The following is a 20,100-nucleotide window of genomic DNA, read 5'->3' as shown; positions in this document are numbered from 1 at the left end:
AAGAGTGTCTGTTAGACATGTGCAATTTGTTTCATTCCAAATTCGTTTTAAAAACGCAATTTGGCATATTCGTTCATTCGGAAGCATCCGAATGAGTGAAAGACTCTTTTGACGAATGCATATGAAAGCGAATTTTGAGAAAGTATGAAAATCCGAAAGAAGGAAAATCCGAAAATAAGAACGAAAATCCGAACTAACGAAAAACAATTCAACCTACGGATATACCGAATCGATTACATTCGGATAATTTTGGTTTTCGTATTTTCTATTATAATTTAATTATTAACTATTATTATAGTTTTTTTTTATTAATTATTATTATTATTTATTATTATTAATAATATTAATAATAAAAAACTATAGTAAACTATAATCTATTAAATTATAGGTATTGCAATTTCCTTTCAAATTTACCTAACTGTTAGTGAACGTAATGAATACAAATGCATCCAAATTTACAAATTATCCGAAGTAACGAATACCGCATCTAAACAAATGGAACAGAACGAATACAAACGCATTCGGAAGTTACGAATGATCCGAAGTAACGAATGCCGATCATGACGAATAATCGGTGAAACAAAAACAAAAAAAGAGCGAAACAAAAAAAACACATTTTTTCGGTCGTGCGCCGTCTGGTGTCTGTCACTATCTTTGGTAGTTTTGGTGGTAAAAAAACGAAAGCTCAAAATTGCTAATGCAACAGCTTTTTTTCACCCTAGAGAGGGTGCCAGATCTAATGCCACCAAATCAATGGGTTTGAGGGGTGTGCTGAAGCATTTTTATAATGCTCCAGTGGACACACCCTTAGGCTACTTTCACACTGGGGCTGCACCGCGTTAGCGGGAAAGCGCCCCTGTTGTTTTAGCTGCGCTTTTAACCCCCACTAGCAGCTGAAGAAAGGGTTAAAGCTGCCTGTTTGGCGGCACTTCAGGCGCTTCGGAAGCACTGCCTATGCATTCCAATGGGAAGGGGCGGTTTAGGAGCATTGTATACAGTGGTCCCAAACCGCCCCAAAGATGCTGCTTGCAGGACCTTTTTTCCCATTCCGCAAGTGCACCGCCCCATTTGAAAGCACTTAGGCTTTCACACTGGGGTGGCATGGGAGGCGGTTTTCAGACGCTTTACCTTTAGCCAAGGTGACAAGGTTGGTGACAATGACAAGGTTTCACAATCCAGCAACCATCATATTTACCAGAATGAAATTACAATTTGTTAGATACCAAATATGATATGGATTCATGTATGGTTCTTTTAGGAGGACTAATGTAGCTTCTGGACTATGTAAATTAGGTGCGTTTGGTGTTTTACTAATCAGTATCTTCTTATACATTGGTGTAGACACTTTTTAAATGTAACTTCATTACTGTAGGAGTTATGGAATGGGAGTTAGGATTAAAGATTTGAGATGTATGAAAGTTCAGATCTAGGTCAACATACCAGACTCAAAAATGTTAGACTGTTTATAACTCAACCACTTATGACAGGGCCTTATTAGAAGTCTCCTGAAGACTTCAGTGGCAGTGCCAGCCTGGGAGCCCAGATACTGTTCCAGTGCTTTATTTCTGAATGACAAGGTTTCACAATCCAGCAACCATCATAATACTTACCAGACTGCAATTACAATTTGTTAGATAACAAATATGATATTGATTTGATGTATGTTCTTTTCAGAGGACAATTTGACTTATTAGCCTTCTGGACCATGTAAATTAGGTGTGTTTGGTTTCTAACGAATTGGTATCTTCTTATACATTGGTGTTTTTTTAAGGTAACTTCATTACTGTAGGAGTTATGGAATGTGAGGATTGAAGATTTGAGATGTATGAAAGTTCAGATCTACTGTAGGTCAACATGCCAGACTCATAAACTCACCCACTTGTGACAGGGCCTTATCAGAAGTCTTTTGTGGCTGTGGCTGTGCCAGCCTGGGAGCCCAGATACTCTTCCAGTATTTTAGAGAATGTGTGGGAAAACTTGTCTTTATTGGTTTGTTGGGCTTGTGAAGATTTAAAATACTTTTTTTGAATGCAGGGCAGCTTCAAACTGCTAAAAAACATCTAATCCACAATTTTCGTGTGGATTAGCTGAGCTTTCTCTTAGACTTCTATGATGTCCTGCAATTTTGGTACTTTTTCAGAAACAGCACCAAAACTCCTGCATACTGCATCTTTGGTGTGCTTTCTGAAACCGCACCAAAACTGCGAGACATCATAGAAGTCAATGGGAAAGTGCATCTAAGCCGCATAAAAACCACACCAGGGAATTGCGAAGCCACCCTCAGTATAGAAACCTTTTACGAAGGTAACTCCATTACTGTAGGAGTTATGGAATGTGAGTATTAGGGTTAAAGAGTTAAGATGTGTGAAAGTTCAGTTCTAGGTCAACGTGCCAGACTCATACATTTCAGACTGTTTATAACTCAACCACTTATGGCAGGACCTTATCAGAAGTCTTTTGAAGACCCTTGGCTAGTAAAGATTTCTAATGCCCTGCATACATTCTAGCTTGTCTGCTTTTTGTAAAATGCGTCTTAAACAGGTCTGTGGGTTGTCCAATAAGTTTTCTTCTCTGGCTGCCTAACTAGGCATGGGATTTAAATCTGAATGTTTTTACTACCATCTTGTGAATTCTGGAGAAAATGAGGTTGGCAAGGTGTTCAGTACCACTCCTCCATTCTCTTCACGCAGTTTGAGGTTTATCAGTCCTCACTATCACAGGGCATGCTTTGAAAATAGGTGTCCGTTTATGAAGCAGTGATCAGCGGTGATCCCGAGGATCACCGCTGATCATAGTCCATAAACAGTTTATGAAACAGTGATAATCGGGGGAGAACATGTTTGAACTTGTTCTCCCTCCGATTATCTCTACACACGGAGAATCCTCATTGAATGACACAGAAAGGGCCAGTTTATGAAGCGGTGATCTCACTGCTTCACTGGCGATCTGTGTCAGAATTCACACTCCCAGGTTCACCAGCTCAGAGGTGGTGAATCGGGGAGTGAAGAGGAAATCTGGGGGGATCTGAGGGGGAAGGAGGAAGATTTTTAACTTCCTTATGCCTCGTTCAGACCCCCCAACACTGTAAGCATGTCCCCCTGTCATATTTATGTGTATACATATTTATACATATATACATATAATGTGTATATGTATATATATATCATGTGTGTGTATATACATGTATATATAGTGTGTGTGTGTGTATACATATGTGTATAATGTAGGGGGACACATTATTTTATTAACATTAATCCACGCCGTTGAGCAGTGATAATTTATCACTGCTTGATAAACTGACATCTGGTGCTGTAATCTCGTAAAGTCTCACGAGATTCCAGTATCAGGGGCCGTTCTCCACTGTTTGAAGCGTTTGTAGATCTCTTCACTCCTCCAAAGGTGAAGCGATCTACACCGCTTCATAAACAGGCACACAGAGGAGAAGATTCTTCACTGTGAATGCCGGAGAACGAAGCAGTGAATAGATTTCACTGCTTCATAAACGGACACCATAGTGTCATGGAGGCACCCGTGTAAAATGTTTGTGAAAAAAAGAGATACTTTATTCAAACACATCGAAATTGTAAATATTTTGACGAATTAAGAAATGACTGAAACTCATGGCTTCCTTTAAAAAATGTTGCATTCATAATCTTTTCTTTTCAAGGGTTCTCTTCTGTCAAACGAGAGCGTCCCTAATGGCAGTACTGCGGACAAGACGCCTGCAGGAAACGTTCCGCCTCCCCCAATTCCTCCTCCTCTTCCAGGCAACCTGTGTTACCCACCGCCCCCTCCTCCGCTGCCAACAGAGGCTTCAGTCTCCTGCTCCATGCAACGACGCTCATCCAACTCTACTGGAAGTGAGTATATGGGTTCTCTGTTTAGCGTATACTCGTGCTGACTCAGACAGGTCCACTTGGGGTGGCTTATGGAATTAACATATATCACACAGCAATTACTGCTAAAGATCTCTGTATAGGGTCCCAAAGACCCAAAAGGTGGGTCATTGAGACCCATAAGACTCAACCATGGCTTAAACCTTACATTCTGATTTTATAAATTTGATCCAGAACACAAGAGGTTTCAGAAAGGTTCTGGGCTTCTTTGGCTTAGCCTTTGTCCGTATCCATATTGATGAAAAACTGCAGTTCTATTTCTATAAATCTTCTTAATGCCCAGCTTGTGTAGTACATACATAAGCAGAAATAATACGAGGGCTGTACTAAAAGTAATTAAAAAGTGGGCATAACCTTTTTTTATTAACTCACATAGGTTGTTGAATTGTTACATGTTGAAGGCAACTCTATTACTGTAATGCCCTGTACACACGATTTTCCGATGGAAAATGTGTGATAGGACCTTGTTGTCGGAAATTCCGACCGTGTGTGGGCTCCATCACACATTTTCCATCGGAATTTCCGACACACAAAGTTTGAGAGCTTGCTATGAAATTTTCCGTCAACAAAATCCGTTGTCGGAAATTGCGATCATGTGTACACAAATCCGACGCACAAAGTGTCACGCATGCTCAGAATAAATTAAGAGATGAAAGCTATTGGCTATTGCCCCGTTTATAGTCCCGACGTACGTGTTTTACGTCACTGCGTTCAGAACGATCGGATTTTCCGACAACTTTGTGCGACCATGTGTATGCAAGACAAGTTTGAGCCAACATCCGTCAGAAAAAATCCATGGATTTTGTTGGCGGAATGTCAGATCAATGTCCAACCGTGTGTACAGGGCATAAGAGTTATGGAATGTGAGCTAGGGTTGAAGATTTGAGATGTACTGTAGTAACTTCTTCCTTCTTCTTCTCTCTTCTTCTTCTTCCTCCTCCTCCCTCTTCTTCCTCCTTCCTCTTCATCCTCCTCCTCCCTTTACTTCTTCTTCCTCCTCCTCCTTCCTCTTCATCCTCCTCCTCCTCCTTCCTCTTCATCTTCCTCTTCCTCCTTCTTCTTTTTCTCCTCCTCCCTCTTCTTTTCTTCCTCCTTCTGCCTCCTTCTTCTTCTTCTTTTCCACCTCCTTCTCCTTTTCCACCTCCTTCTCCTCTTCCTGTTCCTCTTTCTGCTTCTTATTCACCTCCTCCTACTCCTCCTCCTCCTCTGTTGTCTTCTTCTTAAACAAAGTGCCATCATTGAGTTCCTGATGAAGGAGGGGTGCAGGCTGTCTGACATCCACAGAAGGCTACAGAAGATTTACAGAGATGACACCATTGAAAAGAGCCATGTCTTGTTATTGGTGACCTGTCAATGGCGTCATCTTCATAAACATTCAGTGGCCTTCTCAGGATGTTGGATAACTTGCACCCCTCCATCATCAAGAACTCATGGATGGCACATTATTTATGAAGAAAAAGAAGGAGGAGGAGGAGAAAGAGAAAAGAAGGGTTACTATAGAGGAAGAGTAACTCTACCAACATGTGACCTTTGAATGACCTATGGAAGTTCCTAAAAACCTTCTGCACACTTTTGCATTCCTTTTAGCACAGCCCTCTTATATTGGTTTTGGGTGGGCACTATTGGGTACCTTTTACCACGTCCTTATTTCTCTGAGACGGCATGGAGAAGAAATCCACTTGATTTGTATTTGTTTCTCCATCTGTTTAATGAACTGCCAGGAAACCACAGTTCTCATTTTTTTTTAAATGAGTGTCAGCTCTTCTCCATCCCCTTTTTTGAGGCGTGTTCTGACTAACTACGTACACATTGAAGCTCAACTCCAGGTAAATGGCTAAATAAACAGATTAAATACACATACGTTTACCTGCTAATGGATTTTTATTTCTGTCCATCCACTTTTTATATTTACACCCAGCCCTATCACACAGGGTAGGAGTCTAGGAGATCCAATTTTTTTCTCTGCCGCAGTTCAATAACACTTACAGATCTTGTCCGTCCCCCAGCCAGTGACTGGACAGTGAAAGGAGAAGCAACACACTGATGAGCTCATCTCCCTGTCACTCAGCTCTCTCCTTCTATCAGCATGTCCCTTTGTTAGCACATGAACACTGCACCACAACTGATTAGCTCCTTGTGCTGCTTCTCCTTCTCCCTGCCTAGGCTCTGCTGTATGGGGATGTCAAGAGGCTGATGCCATAAAAAAATTCAGTTACTTAATTTGTGTCTTTTATATCTGCCTGGAGTTCAGCTTTCATAATGTTTATTTGCTGTGATTGGCAATATCATGCCTGTAAACAAAAAATATTATACAGAAAAGCTTTTAGAAACGGCAACATCCTCTATAGCGGCTCTTCTGCACAGCATTATAACTTGTTTGCTAAAGTACACTAAAGAAGAGAGAAGCTCAGAATGAACACGCTGCATGTAGTCTCATCCTGAGGCAGTTTACTTCTGCAGGCTGTGTCTCTTGTCTCTTCAACATGTCTATTAATGGAACTAGTTCAGTGTTGTAATGGTAATTAGGTAATATTATAGCCCAATACACCTTGCTGCAGTGGCTTAGTTAGCACCCCGCACTACCTCACTGTTTTTGTACCCCTTCCTGAATCATCTTCATTAGAACATAAGAAAATATAATGGACTTTTGAATCTGATTAGTTGTGCGCTGAGCAGAAGGTAAATGCTATGGTCAGTGAGCAGCATGCACAGATTGAGGATTAAAGACGGCAGAGGCTGCCTATGAACTCCACTTCTCCACCAGATGTAGGAGGGATTCTTAATATAAGGGATAGGGCCCTGATGGGGACCCTGATGTAATAGGGGACTTTAATGGGGACCCCGATGTAAGGGGGACTCTAATGGGGATTCTGATATAAGGGAATGCCGATAGGTATCCTGATGTAAGGGGGACTCTGATGAAGATGGACTCTGATGTAAGGGGAGGGAGGGGCACTGATGGGGACCCTGATTTAAGGGGAGGACTCTGATGGGGACCATGATGTAAAGGGGGCTTTAAAAGGGACCTTTATGGGCACCCCGATGTTAGAAGGGACTTTTGATGGGGATCTTGATGTAAAGGGGCTATGATGGTAACCTTGATGTAAGGGGGCTGTGATGGGGCCCTTGATATAACAAGGGCTATGATGGGGACATTGATGTAAGGTGCTATGATGGGAATCTTGATATAAGGGGGCTCTAATGGGGCCCTTGATGTAAGGTTGACTCTTATGGGGATCTTGATGTAAGGGGGCTCTGATGGGACCCTCAATGTAAGGGGGTCCCTGATGGGGATCTTGATGTAAGGGGGCTCTGATGGGGCCCTTGATGTAAGGGGGCTCTGATGGGGCCCTGCCCTCAATGTAAGGGGGTCTCTGATGGGGATCTTGATGTAAGGGGGCTATGATGGGGACCTTGATGTAAAGGGGCTATGATGGGGACCTTGATGTAAGGGGGCTATGATGGGGACCTTAATTTAACTGGTTCTCTGATGGGGATCTTGATGTAAGGGGGTCTCTGATGGGGATCTTGATGTAACTGGGTCTCTGATGGGGATCTTGATGTAAGGGGGCTATGATAGGGACCTTGATGTAAGGGGGCTATGATGGGGACCTTGATGTAAGGGGGCTATGATGGGGACCTTGATGTAAGGGGGCTATGATGGGGGCCTTGATGTAAGGGGGCTCTGATGGGTACCTTGACGTAATGGGGGTCTCTGATGGGTACCGTGATGTAAGAGGAACCCTGATAAGGACCTTGATGGGGACCCCAGTGTAAGGAGGGACTCTAATGCGGACCCAGATGTAAGGGGCACGATGATGGGTTTCTTGATGTAAGGGGCACACAGATGGGCTTCTTGATGTATGGATGACTCTGATGGGGACCTTGATGTATGGGTGACTCTGATGGGGACCTTGATGTATGGGTGACTCCGATGGGGACCTTGATGTATGGGTGACTCTGATGGGGACCTTGGTGTAAGGTGGGATGCTGATAGATACCCTGATGTAAGGGGGAAATATTGCTGGGGACCCTAATTTTTGGAGGGACTCTGATGGAGACCCTGATGTAAAGGGGGGGGGGGATGCTGCATCCTTACACCTCTGTGATTTTAGGTATATTCAGTTCTGATAAGTTCCCCATGGAGAGATCTATTGTTTTATGATCCATAAAATGTTCTTCTCCCCTAGCTCTCCTCACAGGCTGTGAATGTGCGCTGGTTCCTATTGAGGTCACCAGTGTAATGCAAGCCTCTTCAAAACTTTTCTTCTTCTTATAATGTTCATGTAATTCTTTTTCCTTCTTTTTTTAGACTTTTCTAACAAACTTTGTCCTATTGTTAATTTTATGATTTCTTTTTATTTGATTTGTAATGATGGTTTCTCGTTTTTTTCTTCTTCTCCTCACTTGCCGACACCATGTGATTTGTTTTGTCCTGTCTCTGTCCGCCCTTTGTCTATTCTCAAAACCTTCTCAATCATGCTTGTCTGCATCTGCTGCTTGCCGGGGACGCTGGCTGACCTGCATGCCAATTCTGCCCTCCATTCCCCTCTGTGTGCCTCCTCTGTGCACCCCTCTCTCGGCCCCTCTCCCCCTCTCCTCTACCTTCATTCTAGAAGTGATAGCACTCAGGCAAAGGAAGAGTAAGTACTTCTGTTTTCATTCATATCTGACTTTCATAAATTTCCTCTTCTTCTTTCTCACTCTTATTTCCTGGCAGTGCCGGTCTAGGAGCCCAGATACTCTTCCAGTACTTTAGAGGATATAGAGGATAAAACTAGTTCTTAATGGTTTGTTGGGGCGTGAAGATGTAAAATACTTGATTTCGGTGCATTGTTGGAGTATATCGCAAACCCAAACTCTCAAGAAGCCTTTGAGATAATTATTCTTGAAGGGCCAGTTCATCCAAAAGCAACTTTTTAATGGAAAGAAAAGAAAACGATGCAAGAAATACTTACAGAAAAAGTTATCACAAAACAGATATAATTAATAGTAAAATAATAAGGGTTTTAAATCTGAAAAATACTAAGTCAAACTGATGCTCGCAAAAGTCTAATTCCCTCAGAAGAGTGGTTGTCACTCACTATCTTTGGTAGTTTCGGTGGTAAAAATGAGAGCTCAAAATTGCTAATGCAACAGTTTTATTTTTTTCACCCAGAGAGGGTTCTAGACCTAATGCCACCAACTCAAAAGATGTATGAAAGTTCAGATCTAGGTCAACATGCCAGACTCATAGGTTTCAGACCGTTTATAACTCAACCACTTATTGCAGGGCTTTTTTTAGAAATCTTTTGAAGACTTCAGTGGTAGAGTCAGCCTGAGAGCCCAGATACTCTTCCAGTACTTTAGAGCAGAGGTCAGCAACCTGTAGATCGCGATCTACCAGTAGATCGTGGACAGGTGACTGGTAGATCATGGTCGGGGTTTGCTGACCCATCATTCCAGAGCATCAATCAGAGGGGGATTACTTGTAAAGTTTGGAGCTGTAGTAGGGAACAAGAGCTGCATAACCTGATGCCTCCTCTGTAATGCTGGCTCCTGTCCCATGGAGTTCTAGTACTTCTTTTGGGCGTTGGGCGTCCCGCGATTCTGTTCGTGCAATTTTACTGTGATTGGGGTGACAATTGCGGCAGAATCGCACCGTGATTTGGTGATGAATGTGGGTCGCAAGGGCGTCCCGCAATTTGCGGCGTTTCTGCCCGAAAAACGGCAAGGTGTGAATGGAGCCTCAGAGGTTTATATCAGGTTTGAGGAGGCGACACTGTGACCGGTGATCTTTGACTTCTCCCATGTTCTTCAGGTAGATCTCCACCTCTCTAAGGTTGCCTACCCCAGCTTTAGAGGACGTATGGGAAAACTAGTTCTTATTGGTTTTTTGGGGCGTGAAGATGTAAAATACTTTATTTGAATGCATTGCTGGAACATATTGCAAACCAAAACTCTCAAAAAAGCCCTTGAGAAAATGTATTCTTAAAGGGTCAGTCCATCCAAAAGCAACTTTTTAATGGAAGGAAAAGAAAACGTTGCAAGAAAATTTTGCAGAAAAGTTATTACGAAACAGATATAATAAGGAAGTAAGTAAAATAAAAAGGGTTTCAAAACTGAAAAAAATCTTAAGTTGCATCTTGTTGGGTCTTTGGTTCAGTTCAGAGTTCAAATCACTTGCAGAGTAAGTCACACTGATGTTTACAAAAGTCTCATTGCATCAGAAGGGTGGCTGTCATTATCTTTGGTAGCTTTGGTGGAAAAAAATTAGAGCTCAAAACTGCTAATGCAATAGGTCTGGACTGTGACTGGGCCATTCTAACACATGAATATGCTTTGATCTAAACCATTCCATTGTAGCTCTGGCTGTATGTTTCGGGTCGTTGTCCTGCTAGAAGGTGAACCTCCGCCCCAGTCTCCAAGTCTTTTGCAGACTCTAACAGGTTTTCTTCTAAGATTGTCCTGTATTTGGCTCCATCCATCATCCCATCAACTCTGACCAGCTTCCCTGTCCCTGCTGAAGAAAAGCATCCCCACCACATGATGCTGCCACCACCATGTTTCACGGTGGGGATGGTGTGTTCAGGGTGATGTGCAGCGTTAGTTTTCCGCCACACATAGCATTTTGCTTTTAGGCCAAAAAGTTACATTTTGGTCTCTAGTATTCTCTACAATACAATTAATCATGTTATTACGTGACCTGTGTACTTGTAAAAATACTGTTTTAAAATTTGGTTGGACAATGTATCTATATGCAATGATGTATCTTGAAACAATGACACACAATATGAAATGAACTCCCAACCTATGTTCTAGTAATTGACTCAATCAATAAACCAATCTTTAATTCATTTCTTTACTGCATCCGTGTGCTTCACTCAAAGTCCCACCTTAAAAAAACTTTTTCTTTAACAATAAATAGGGATGGAGGATGGGATCAGTACGGCCCCCCATCCTCATATAAAGTCCCACCTCATTCATTTCTTTGCTAATGCAATAGCTTTATTTTTTTTCACGCTGGATCTCATGCCACGAATCAATGGGTCTCAAGCCTCGTACACATGATCGGATTATTGAACGAATATTCGTCCTTTTTTTATTCCATGCTAGTCTCATATTGAAAGTGAAGAGATTACTCAACATCTGAAAATGTTCGTTCGACAGAATAAAACGACAGAAGTGTTGAATTGTTTTGTATGTATTCTTTCGTTTCTGAGCATGCGTAGTCTTGCTCTTACGATTTTTTTTGTCAGACGAAAACTGTAGTAATTGAATGAAAATTGGACGTTATGATCACGTACGATAAAAATTTTATAGCCTGCACCTTCAGCTTTTCTAGTCCGAAGAGTCAGGATTGGTTGTCGAAAGCACTATACTAACGGTCAGAAAATCGGCAGATCGTTCGTCGTACAAAATTTTACTTTAGCACTTTTCTTATCGTGTGTACTGGCCTTTAGGGGTGTGCGCAGTATATGTACGTGGGGCGGTCCTTAAACGGTTAATATAAAGAATATATAAATAGCTGTGCAATAAAAACAATAATTGTACATTGAATACTATCATCACTATGATCCCAATAAAGTTACTAGAATACAATATTTTCCCTGTAATGGTTCTTTAAATGTTTTATTAGCGGAGCCTCCACCTGTCGCGTTGCCAGTAAACAGGTACAAACATTGTCCGTTACCGGCTGTACATAATTTAGAATGGCTCGGCTGGCGTATTCACACAGATGTCTGACTGGCCCGCGGTCACCAGTCACAATGAGGATGACAAAAAAAAAAGCTTAGTGGTTAAAAAGCACATCTGCCACAATGGCACCGATCGTTTTTTGTTGATGTGCTTTTTTATTGAGAAACAGGACTGGTTGCTGAGAGTAACAGATAAACAGAAGTAGTCTTGGCTTGTATGGGAAGAATTGTGTATTAGGTTTGTAGTGTTTGGATTATTTTTTGTACCTGTCAGTGTTCATATTTTACATGATGTACATATTTTACATGATGTACATATTTTACATGATGGGCATGCGCCGAGCGTGGAGGCCCACCGAGCGTGGAGGCCCACCGAGCGTGGAGGCCCACCGAGCGTGGAAACGCACCGAGCGTGGAGGCCCACCGAGCGTGGAGGCCCACCGAGCGTGGAAACGCACCGAGTGTGGAGGCTCACCGAGCGTGGAGGTGCACCGAGCGTGGAGGCCTACCGAGCGTTGAGGCCCACCGAGCGTGAAGACGCACTGAGCGTGGAGGCTCACCGAGCGTGGAGGTGCACCGAGCGTGGAGGCCTACCGAGCGTTGAGGCCCACCGAGCGTGAAGACGCACCGAGCATGGAGGCCCACCAAGCGTGGAGGCCCACCGAGCGTGGAAGCACACCAAGCATAGAGGCCCAATGAACGTGGAGGCCCACCGAGCATGGAGGCCCACCGAGCGTGAAGACGCACTGAGCGTGGAGGCCCACTGAGCATGGAGGCCCACCGAGCATGGAGGCCCAAGGAGCGTGGAGGCCCACCGAGCATGGAGGCCCACCGAGAATGGAGGCCCACCGAGCATGGAGACACACCGAGACTGGAGATGCACCGAGCGTGAAGGCCCACCAAGCGTGGAGGCGCACCGACATTGGAGTGTCCAGTAGCGGCTGGTGGTTTTTTTTTTCTTTTAGGGGGTGACAAACAGCCACTACCCCCCCCGGGAGGACAGCAGGAACGTCAAAGCCCCACATCTACCCCATCTAGGAAGCGGGTGGGCAGCGCCTTCCACCGTGCATCCCCCTCCCCCTAGGCATCCAATAGGATCGCCTGACATTTCAGCCAATCCGGAAACGGGTATCAGACCCGCGCTTCCTGATTGTCGGAGAGGCGATTCAGTGTTAGAAAAGCGAATATTCAATGACTTTTCTAACTCACCTGGGTGGGCTCTAATCAGGTGCTTAAAAAACCCCCCCACCGCTGTAATTCATGCGCCTGGCGTCTTGAAAGGGGCCGGATCCATGAATAGGGGGTGGCCGTGGTGGCTGTGGATAGATTCATGCTATGTGGTGGCGTGGATAGAGGGGGTGGTGCCCATGCACTTTTAATGGACGGGCCGCCCTTTGGAGTGTCCATAAGGACCCTGCATCCTCAATGCCTCTGAGCCGCCTCTTGCCACTCCATCAGTCACACCGACAGCTCAGCGGCCGAGGATTTTGAAGACTGGTGGGTGGAGCCTGATGAGGATTCAGATAATAGTTCCTCCATCAGGTCTGCTCCCCTTGTGATGGGAATGGGCGGATCCATTGCCAATAGACATCCTCCCACTGCCTGCTGTAGAGAGCCGACCTGATGGGAAACTTGTGTCCCGGATTCCACACCAGGCTCCGCCCACTGTCAGCATCACTGGTTGCTAGGAGGCTGTCGGCTGTGAAGCTTGGTGTAAGGGGGGGTTAAGGTAGGGGCAAATATGATAATTCAGAGGCATAACTAGAACCTTCAGGGCCCGGTACAAGAAACCATAGAGCAGTGATGGCGAACCTTGGCACCCCAGATGTTTTGGAACTACATTTCCCATGATGCTCAACTACACTGCAGAGTGGATGAGCATCATGGGAAATGTAGTTCCAAAACATCTGGGGTGCCAAGGTTTGCCATCACTGCCATAGAGTCTCCACCTGACCCCCAGACGGGCCCCCCCACGGTGGTGAAATGCCAGGGCTCAGTCGCTAGTGCTACCTTTGCGACCTTTGTAGTTCCACCACTGGTATCAGTATTTTTGTTATTTTATTTTTTTATCACTTTTTTAACATTTTTTACTATTTTATTTGTTATGATCTTTTAGGAGCCCTGTTGGGGGGGCTTTGGTGAGATATCAGGGGTCTAAACAGACCTCCGATGTTCCACCTTTGAAACAGAGAAATGAGATTGAGGACACAGCCTTTAATCTCCATCTCTGCAGCCTGAGCTGCGCAGAATGAATGGACAGGAATAGGGCTGTATATTCACATACTGAAGCATAGTAAACAGTTTACTACGTCTCAGTTATAAATGGACAGAGTCAGTGATTTCTACGGATCACTGACTCTATTTATTACCTCCTTCACGCTGACGTATATATGCGGCCTCATGGAGGTTGTTTTTTTTTCCCTGTGGGGCTGCATATAATCGTATCTCCCTTTGTGCTGGGAGCGCTGCCGCACTACGTGCTCCCAGCAGAGAGATCGGGATCTCACAGAGAGCCCCGTGCTAATGGTTGAGGGCCGGAACTCCCGATTCCGGGTCACCTGATCGCCGCGATAGCCTGTCAGTCTGATCAGTCACTGTGAAGCCAGCCGCTTTGTTTTTTTGGGTTTTTTTTTTACTTTCTGTGAATGGAGAGATGGATACAATGTATCTTTCTTTTTCCTTGCAGAAAGAAAAAAAAAAGAGTTTGTAAAAAAATAAAGAAATAATACAATAAATAATAAGGAAAAAATACCTAGATCAAGGCTATTTTTCCTGTAGGAGGGTATTGGGTCCTCTATATGCTGCCCCCCCGCCGCCCCTCTTATCCAGGTGTACAGGGGACCACATGAGCCCCCCCCCGGAGCATGGGGCTGGGTTGCAATTGTGACCCCTGTCATGCCTCCCAACATTTTGAGATGAGAATGAGGTACACTTACTAACAAACGTATGTAGGCATAGGACACGCCCCCCCCTGCCACACCCCCTTAAAGGAGGATTTACCAAAAAAAAAAAAGGTTAATTAAATCCAGAAGGGCTTTTTTACCACTACTATCCCTTTATATTGGCTTTTAAAATGTACGAATGCAGCAATTCAGAAATTGGATGAAAGGTTTAGCACTGGAAAACACTTTTTGAAAGATAAAAAGTGCATTTTTTATACAACTATATGGATCAGACCAAAATGAGAGATAAATGAGGGGGAAAGGGGGACATTGCTCCAAATCGGGGACAGTCCCTCGAAATCAGGGACAGTTGGGAGCTATGCCCTGTATGTACACTCCTGTGCCAATTGAATAGCTCCCAACTGTTCCTGATTTGGAGTAATGTCCCTCTGTTCCTCTTTCCCTCCCATTTGTCCCTCATGTTGGTAATCTATATAGTTGTATATAAAATGCACTTTTTATCTTTCAAAAAGTATTTTCAAGTGCTAAACATTTCATCTGATTTCTAAATTTCTGCATATGTAAATTCCAAAATCAAATATAAAGGAATAATAGTGTTAAAAAAGCACTTGTGGGTTTAACCAATCTTGTTTTTTGTACAATTCTCCTTTAAGGGGGCGTGGCAAGGGGTGTGTCCTATGCCTGCATACTTTTGCTGGTAGGTGTCCCTCATTCCCATCTCAATAAGTTGGGGGGTGTGCAATTGTGCTACACAGCGTACAGAGACGGGCACTCTATAAATGCAAATCTGATTACACTCCAAGTGAATTTTCCATCCGACTTATTTGACATCCAAATGAATATTTATGAGTAAAGAAAGTTGTTAGAAGCTAAATGATAGCAGATGAGTTATAAAACGACGTGTCCTGGAATCATTGTGTATGTGTAGCTCTAAAGGAGATGTAAACCCGATCTCTAAAGTCTTTTTCAACTGTGACTTGGGCCTCCCATTGAGACTATTTCATTACACACATTACGCAGACACGGTCCACTGTTGTCACCATCAAGAAGCCCGTCCATAAAACCCCCATGCAGCCATTGCTGAAGAGCATGAAGACAGGAAGTGGTTGCATGGAGAGGCTCCATGGGGTAGTTTGTAGACTTGTAGTACTAAACATAAAGCCAAACATACATGAGTGGGTGGACACCCTTCCACGGGTCATAGTCAGGATCTGTCTCTGTTGGTTGATTGTGGAATGTACTCATGAAAACAAAAAAATGTATAGCTTTATAAAGGGCATAATTTCTGTGAAATCTAACACCTGATTTTACCTTCCTATAGGTACAAAGTCCTTCAACATGATGTCCCCAACTGGTGACAACTCGGAGCTGCTGGCAGAAATTAAAGCTGGGAAAAGCTTAAAACCCACCCCACATAGCAAAAGCCTCACCACCATCTTCTCGGGCAGCGGGCAGCAAGGAACAAATGTACGGTGATCTCATTCTCTTGATGGTATATCATTTAATAGGCCAGGGGGTCTCCAAATTATGGCCTGCGGGTCACATTCAGGCCCCTACAAGATTGTATTTGGCCCCCCAGCTAGGGCCCGTTGGCTTATCTTCAATGTGCACTGATTAAGGTCAGCAGAAGCTGCCTATGGTTTCTGCTTTTGATGCAAAGGGGGGCTTTGATGGGGGCTCTGATATAAGGGGGGCTCTGATGGGAAACCTAATGTAAGAGGGTACTAAAAATGGAAAGATTTCCCCAGGGTTTTATTTTAGGCAGCAAGAAGTTTGTAAGAGGGTAATTATGTAAAAATTATGTAAAAATCTTTTATTAGGTCAGGAAATGAATGATAGATTCAAATAAATTTACTTTTAAAAAAATGATTACAAACTCTGGTTTTCGACACGAACAACAACATAAAACATCACTCATGGCAAAAAACACCCCAAGGAAAACATGGTTTGCCAATTACATTTACAGCATTACTATCCACACGAATACCCCAATGCATTTTGACCCTTTCATTTCTGGTCTTCTTCAGGGGGATTTTTATTCTAGGAAAATATATCAAAACATTCTAATTTAAGGCATTTGACAGTATACGAAACATTGTTAAATCATTTCAAATTGTGCAAAGATATATTTCCATATACATAGAGGTTTATTTACCATTGGGTAGATGAGAGAGTGAGGATATATCGCACAAACCAGATTGCTAAAAAAAACATTTGCGTTCAGTGATCCCATCATCTCCGCACGTCCCCTCCGCGCCCATCAGGCGTATCCACAGTCCACCGTCATTTGTATACTCTTGGGTTGTGCAGCCCCATGGACTCTCATATTTGTGTTCTCCTATTCTATGTAAGAGGGTACTTTTCAGTCAAAGAATGTCCAGTGGCAGGTTGGTGAAAGAGCCACCCACGTAGTGAATTTTGTCCGCTTCTTCAGGGGCGAGCCAAAATTCACATAATGTATAGCCAGCTTAAGAGCTTGGAGGGGCCTCTACTCTAATGCAGGGAATATACTGATAGAAAAGGAGAGCAGAGAGATAACCTTGTCAGTATGCTGCTGCTACATCATTGTCCATTCACCCACCTGGCAATGTGGCTTCGTTCTATTCTTTAAAGCTCCATGTACACAGAAGCTCATAAATGCCCGTTTTTGGGAATTTGGGCATTTTTTTTTAACAGCCCATAAACTCCTCTCTATGTTATCCTTTGTGTCCATGCACACATGAACATTTTTGGACGTTTATCAGCAGGGACGTTTATAGGCTGGTAAAAGCTGTTAAACGCGTTAAGCCTCATCAGGCATTTCTCTGCCTCTATTCAAAATCAATGGTTCCCTATGGGAGCCCATTGATTTGAATAGAACTCGAACCAGAAGTCGGATCATGATGATACGACTTGTGGTGTGACTTGTGTGCTGAGGATGAAGGGGACCCCCGGCCAAAATGAAAAAAAAATTGGCGTAGGGGTTCCACCCCTCAGACGATACCAGACCCTTCGGTTTGGTATGGATTTAAGGGAAACCCCCCACGCCAAAAAAAATGACATGGGGTCCCCCCAAAATCCATACCAAACCCTTATTCGAGCACGCATACAATTTTTTTTGGCATGAGAGTTCCCCTTAAAATCCATACCAGACCCAAGGGTCTAGTATCGTCCGGGGGGGGACCCCACGGCAATTATTTTTTCATTTTGGCGGGGGTTCATCCTCGGCACCGCAAGTCGGATCATCATGATCTGACTTCTAGTGTGACTTCTATTCAAATTCAATGGGCTCCCATAGGGAACCATTGATTTTGAATAGAGGTAGAGAAACGCGGCTAAAAGCTAGCGTGGCTAAACGCGCATTGACGCCAATGCAAAACGTTGATAAAAATTGCATTTTTAAAGCAGTGTTTTCCTGCCAGCAATCCGACTTCCAGAATGACTTTTTTGAGCGTCCTGTGTGCATGGAGCCTAATTGTAACAGAGATTAGGAAATAAAAAAGATGAAACCTAGCAGTATTAATACTCTTTGAAAGCATTACACCGTATAGATTCTGCATATTTCTAATAGCAGTAACAATATTGTTGCTTTTAAAATTGTTGATGATATTATTTTTTATTATTATTATTTTTATTATTATTATTATTAATCTGCTACTACTACAAAAAATAAAATAACAATTGTATAATAATATATTATTATTATTATGATGATTATTATTATTATTATTATTAATAAAAATAATAATAAAATAATAACAATAACAAATGCATAATACTACATTGATATTATTATTAGTATTGATATTATTATTATTTTTTTTTTTTTTGTAATAGTAGTACAGTAGTAATAGTATTAGTGTTGTGCAATTTATATTATTAGTAGTAGTACCATTAGTATTAGTAATATTATTTTGTAATATTATTACTATAATACTATTACAATATTGATATTACTATTTTTTTCATGTATTATTATTATTATTATTCATGTATTATTAGTAGTAGTATTAATATATTCTTATTAATCTTATGATTATTATTATTCATGTATTATTATTAGTAGTAGTATAAATATGTTTTAATTATTATTATTAGTCTTATGATCATTATTGTTCCTTTTTTACAGCCAGAGGTTCAGTCTCCATCGACCCCTCCTCCGAGCTCTCCAGTCACGCCCCCCGAGAACTCCACCATCTTGCCCAGTAATGCAACAAGAAAGCCATCGGAGCCCATAGTAAACGGGAACTCTGCCCCACCAGCTCCATCGCAGAGCAGCCAGCTGGATATTGAGTCTCTCATCCCCACCCATGATGAGCAGGGGAGACCCATCCCGGAGTGGAAGCGTCAGGTGATGGTGAGGAAGCTGCAGCTGAAGATCCAGGAAGAGGAGGAGAAGAAGCGCACGGTAGGGGTCGTCTCATGCACTGTGTTTTTTGGGGGGGGGTTTGTGCAGATTGAGTTGCTGTGGTTTGGTTTGGAGTTGACTTGGAAGTTTTTATGGGCATGCCTTGTAATCTGTTACTATTACCTTCTGCTGTTTACCTTCAGACTATTACCTCCCTTCTATTTCTTGTACTGATAGCAACATATCTACAGTACCCTGCACAGTCCAATAAACCAACCGCATCGCACTCTGCCCCGGTGTAGTCATACAATGCCTTAAAGTATTCATACCCCCTGAAATGTTCCACATTTTGTCATGTTGCAACCAAAAACGTAAATGTATTTTATTGGGATTTTATGTGATAGACCAACACAAAGTGTCACATAATTGTGAAGTGGAAGGACACCGATAAATGGTTTTCAACATTTTTTACAAATAAATATGTGAAAAGTGTGTGGGGTGCATTTGTATTCAGCCCCCTTTACTCTGATACCCCGAACTAAAATCTAGTGGAACCAAGTGCCTTCAGAAGTCACCTAATTAGTAACTAGAGTCCACCTGTATGTAATTTCATCTCAGTATAAACACAGCTGTTCTGTGAAGCCCTCAGAGGTTTGTTAGAGTACATTAGGGAACAAACAGCATCGTGAAGACCAAGGAACGCACCAGACAGGTCAGGGATAAAGTTGGAGAAGTTTAAAGCAGGGTTAGGTTATAAAAAAATTATTCCAACCTTTGAACATCTCACGGAGCTCTGTTCAATCCATCATCCGAAAATTGAAAGAGTATGGCACAACTGCAAACCTACCAAGACATGGCCGTCCACCTAAACTGACCGGCCGGGCAAGGAGAACATTCATCAGAGAAGAGCCAAGAGGTCCATGGTAACTCTGGAGGAGCTGCAGAGATCCACAGCTCAGGTGGGAGAATCTGTCCACAGGACAACTATTAGTCGTGTTCTCCACAAATCTGCCCTTTATGGAAGAGTGACAAGAAGAAAGACATTGTTGAAAGAAAGTCATAAGAAGTCCTGTTTGCAGTTTGCGAGAAACCATGTGAAGGACACAGCAAACATGTGGAAGAAGGTGCTGTGGTCAGATGAGACCAAAATTCAACTTTTTGGCCTAAAAGCAAAATGCTATGTGTGGCGGAAAACTAACACTGCACATCACCCTGAACACACCATCCCCACCGTGAAACATGGTGGTGGCAGCATCATGTTGTGGGGATGCTTTTCTTTAGCAGGGACAAGGAAGCTG

The 20,100-nt window shown here is 42.9% G+C and overlaps 1 protein-coding gene across 3 annotated transcripts in view; it reads left to right on the top strand.

The window, feature by feature from the left end:
- ESPN (espin) overlaps positions 1 to 20,100 on the top strand; it is a 284,273-nt gene that overhangs the window by 234,215 nt on the left and 29,958 nt on the right. For 2 of the 3 annotated variants that reach the window (XM_073603648.1, XM_073603647.1), the window contains exons 9-12: positions 3,668 to 3,860; positions 8,513 to 8,539; positions 15,797 to 15,942; positions 18,584 to 18,862. In XM_073603648.1, coding sequence (XP_073459749.1) covers positions 3,668 to 3,860; positions 8,513 to 8,539; positions 15,797 to 15,942; positions 18,584 to 18,862 — 645 coding nt within the window. The remainder of the gene's footprint in view (positions 1 to 3,667; positions 3,861 to 8,512; positions 8,540 to 15,796; positions 15,943 to 18,583; positions 18,863 to 20,100) is intronic. The other variant, XM_073603646.1, reaches the window with a different exon arrangement.

Source organism: Aquarana catesbeiana, linkage group LG10 (genome assembly GCF_042186555.1).
Source record: "Aquarana catesbeiana isolate 2022-GZ linkage group LG10, ASM4218655v1, whole genome shotgun sequence".
NCBI classification, from domain to species: Eukaryota; Metazoa; Chordata; class Amphibia; order Anura; family Ranidae; genus Aquarana; species Aquarana catesbeiana.
The sequence above is the reverse complement of the archived record's forward strand: the minus strand, read 5'-3'. Positions and strand labels throughout refer to the sequence as shown.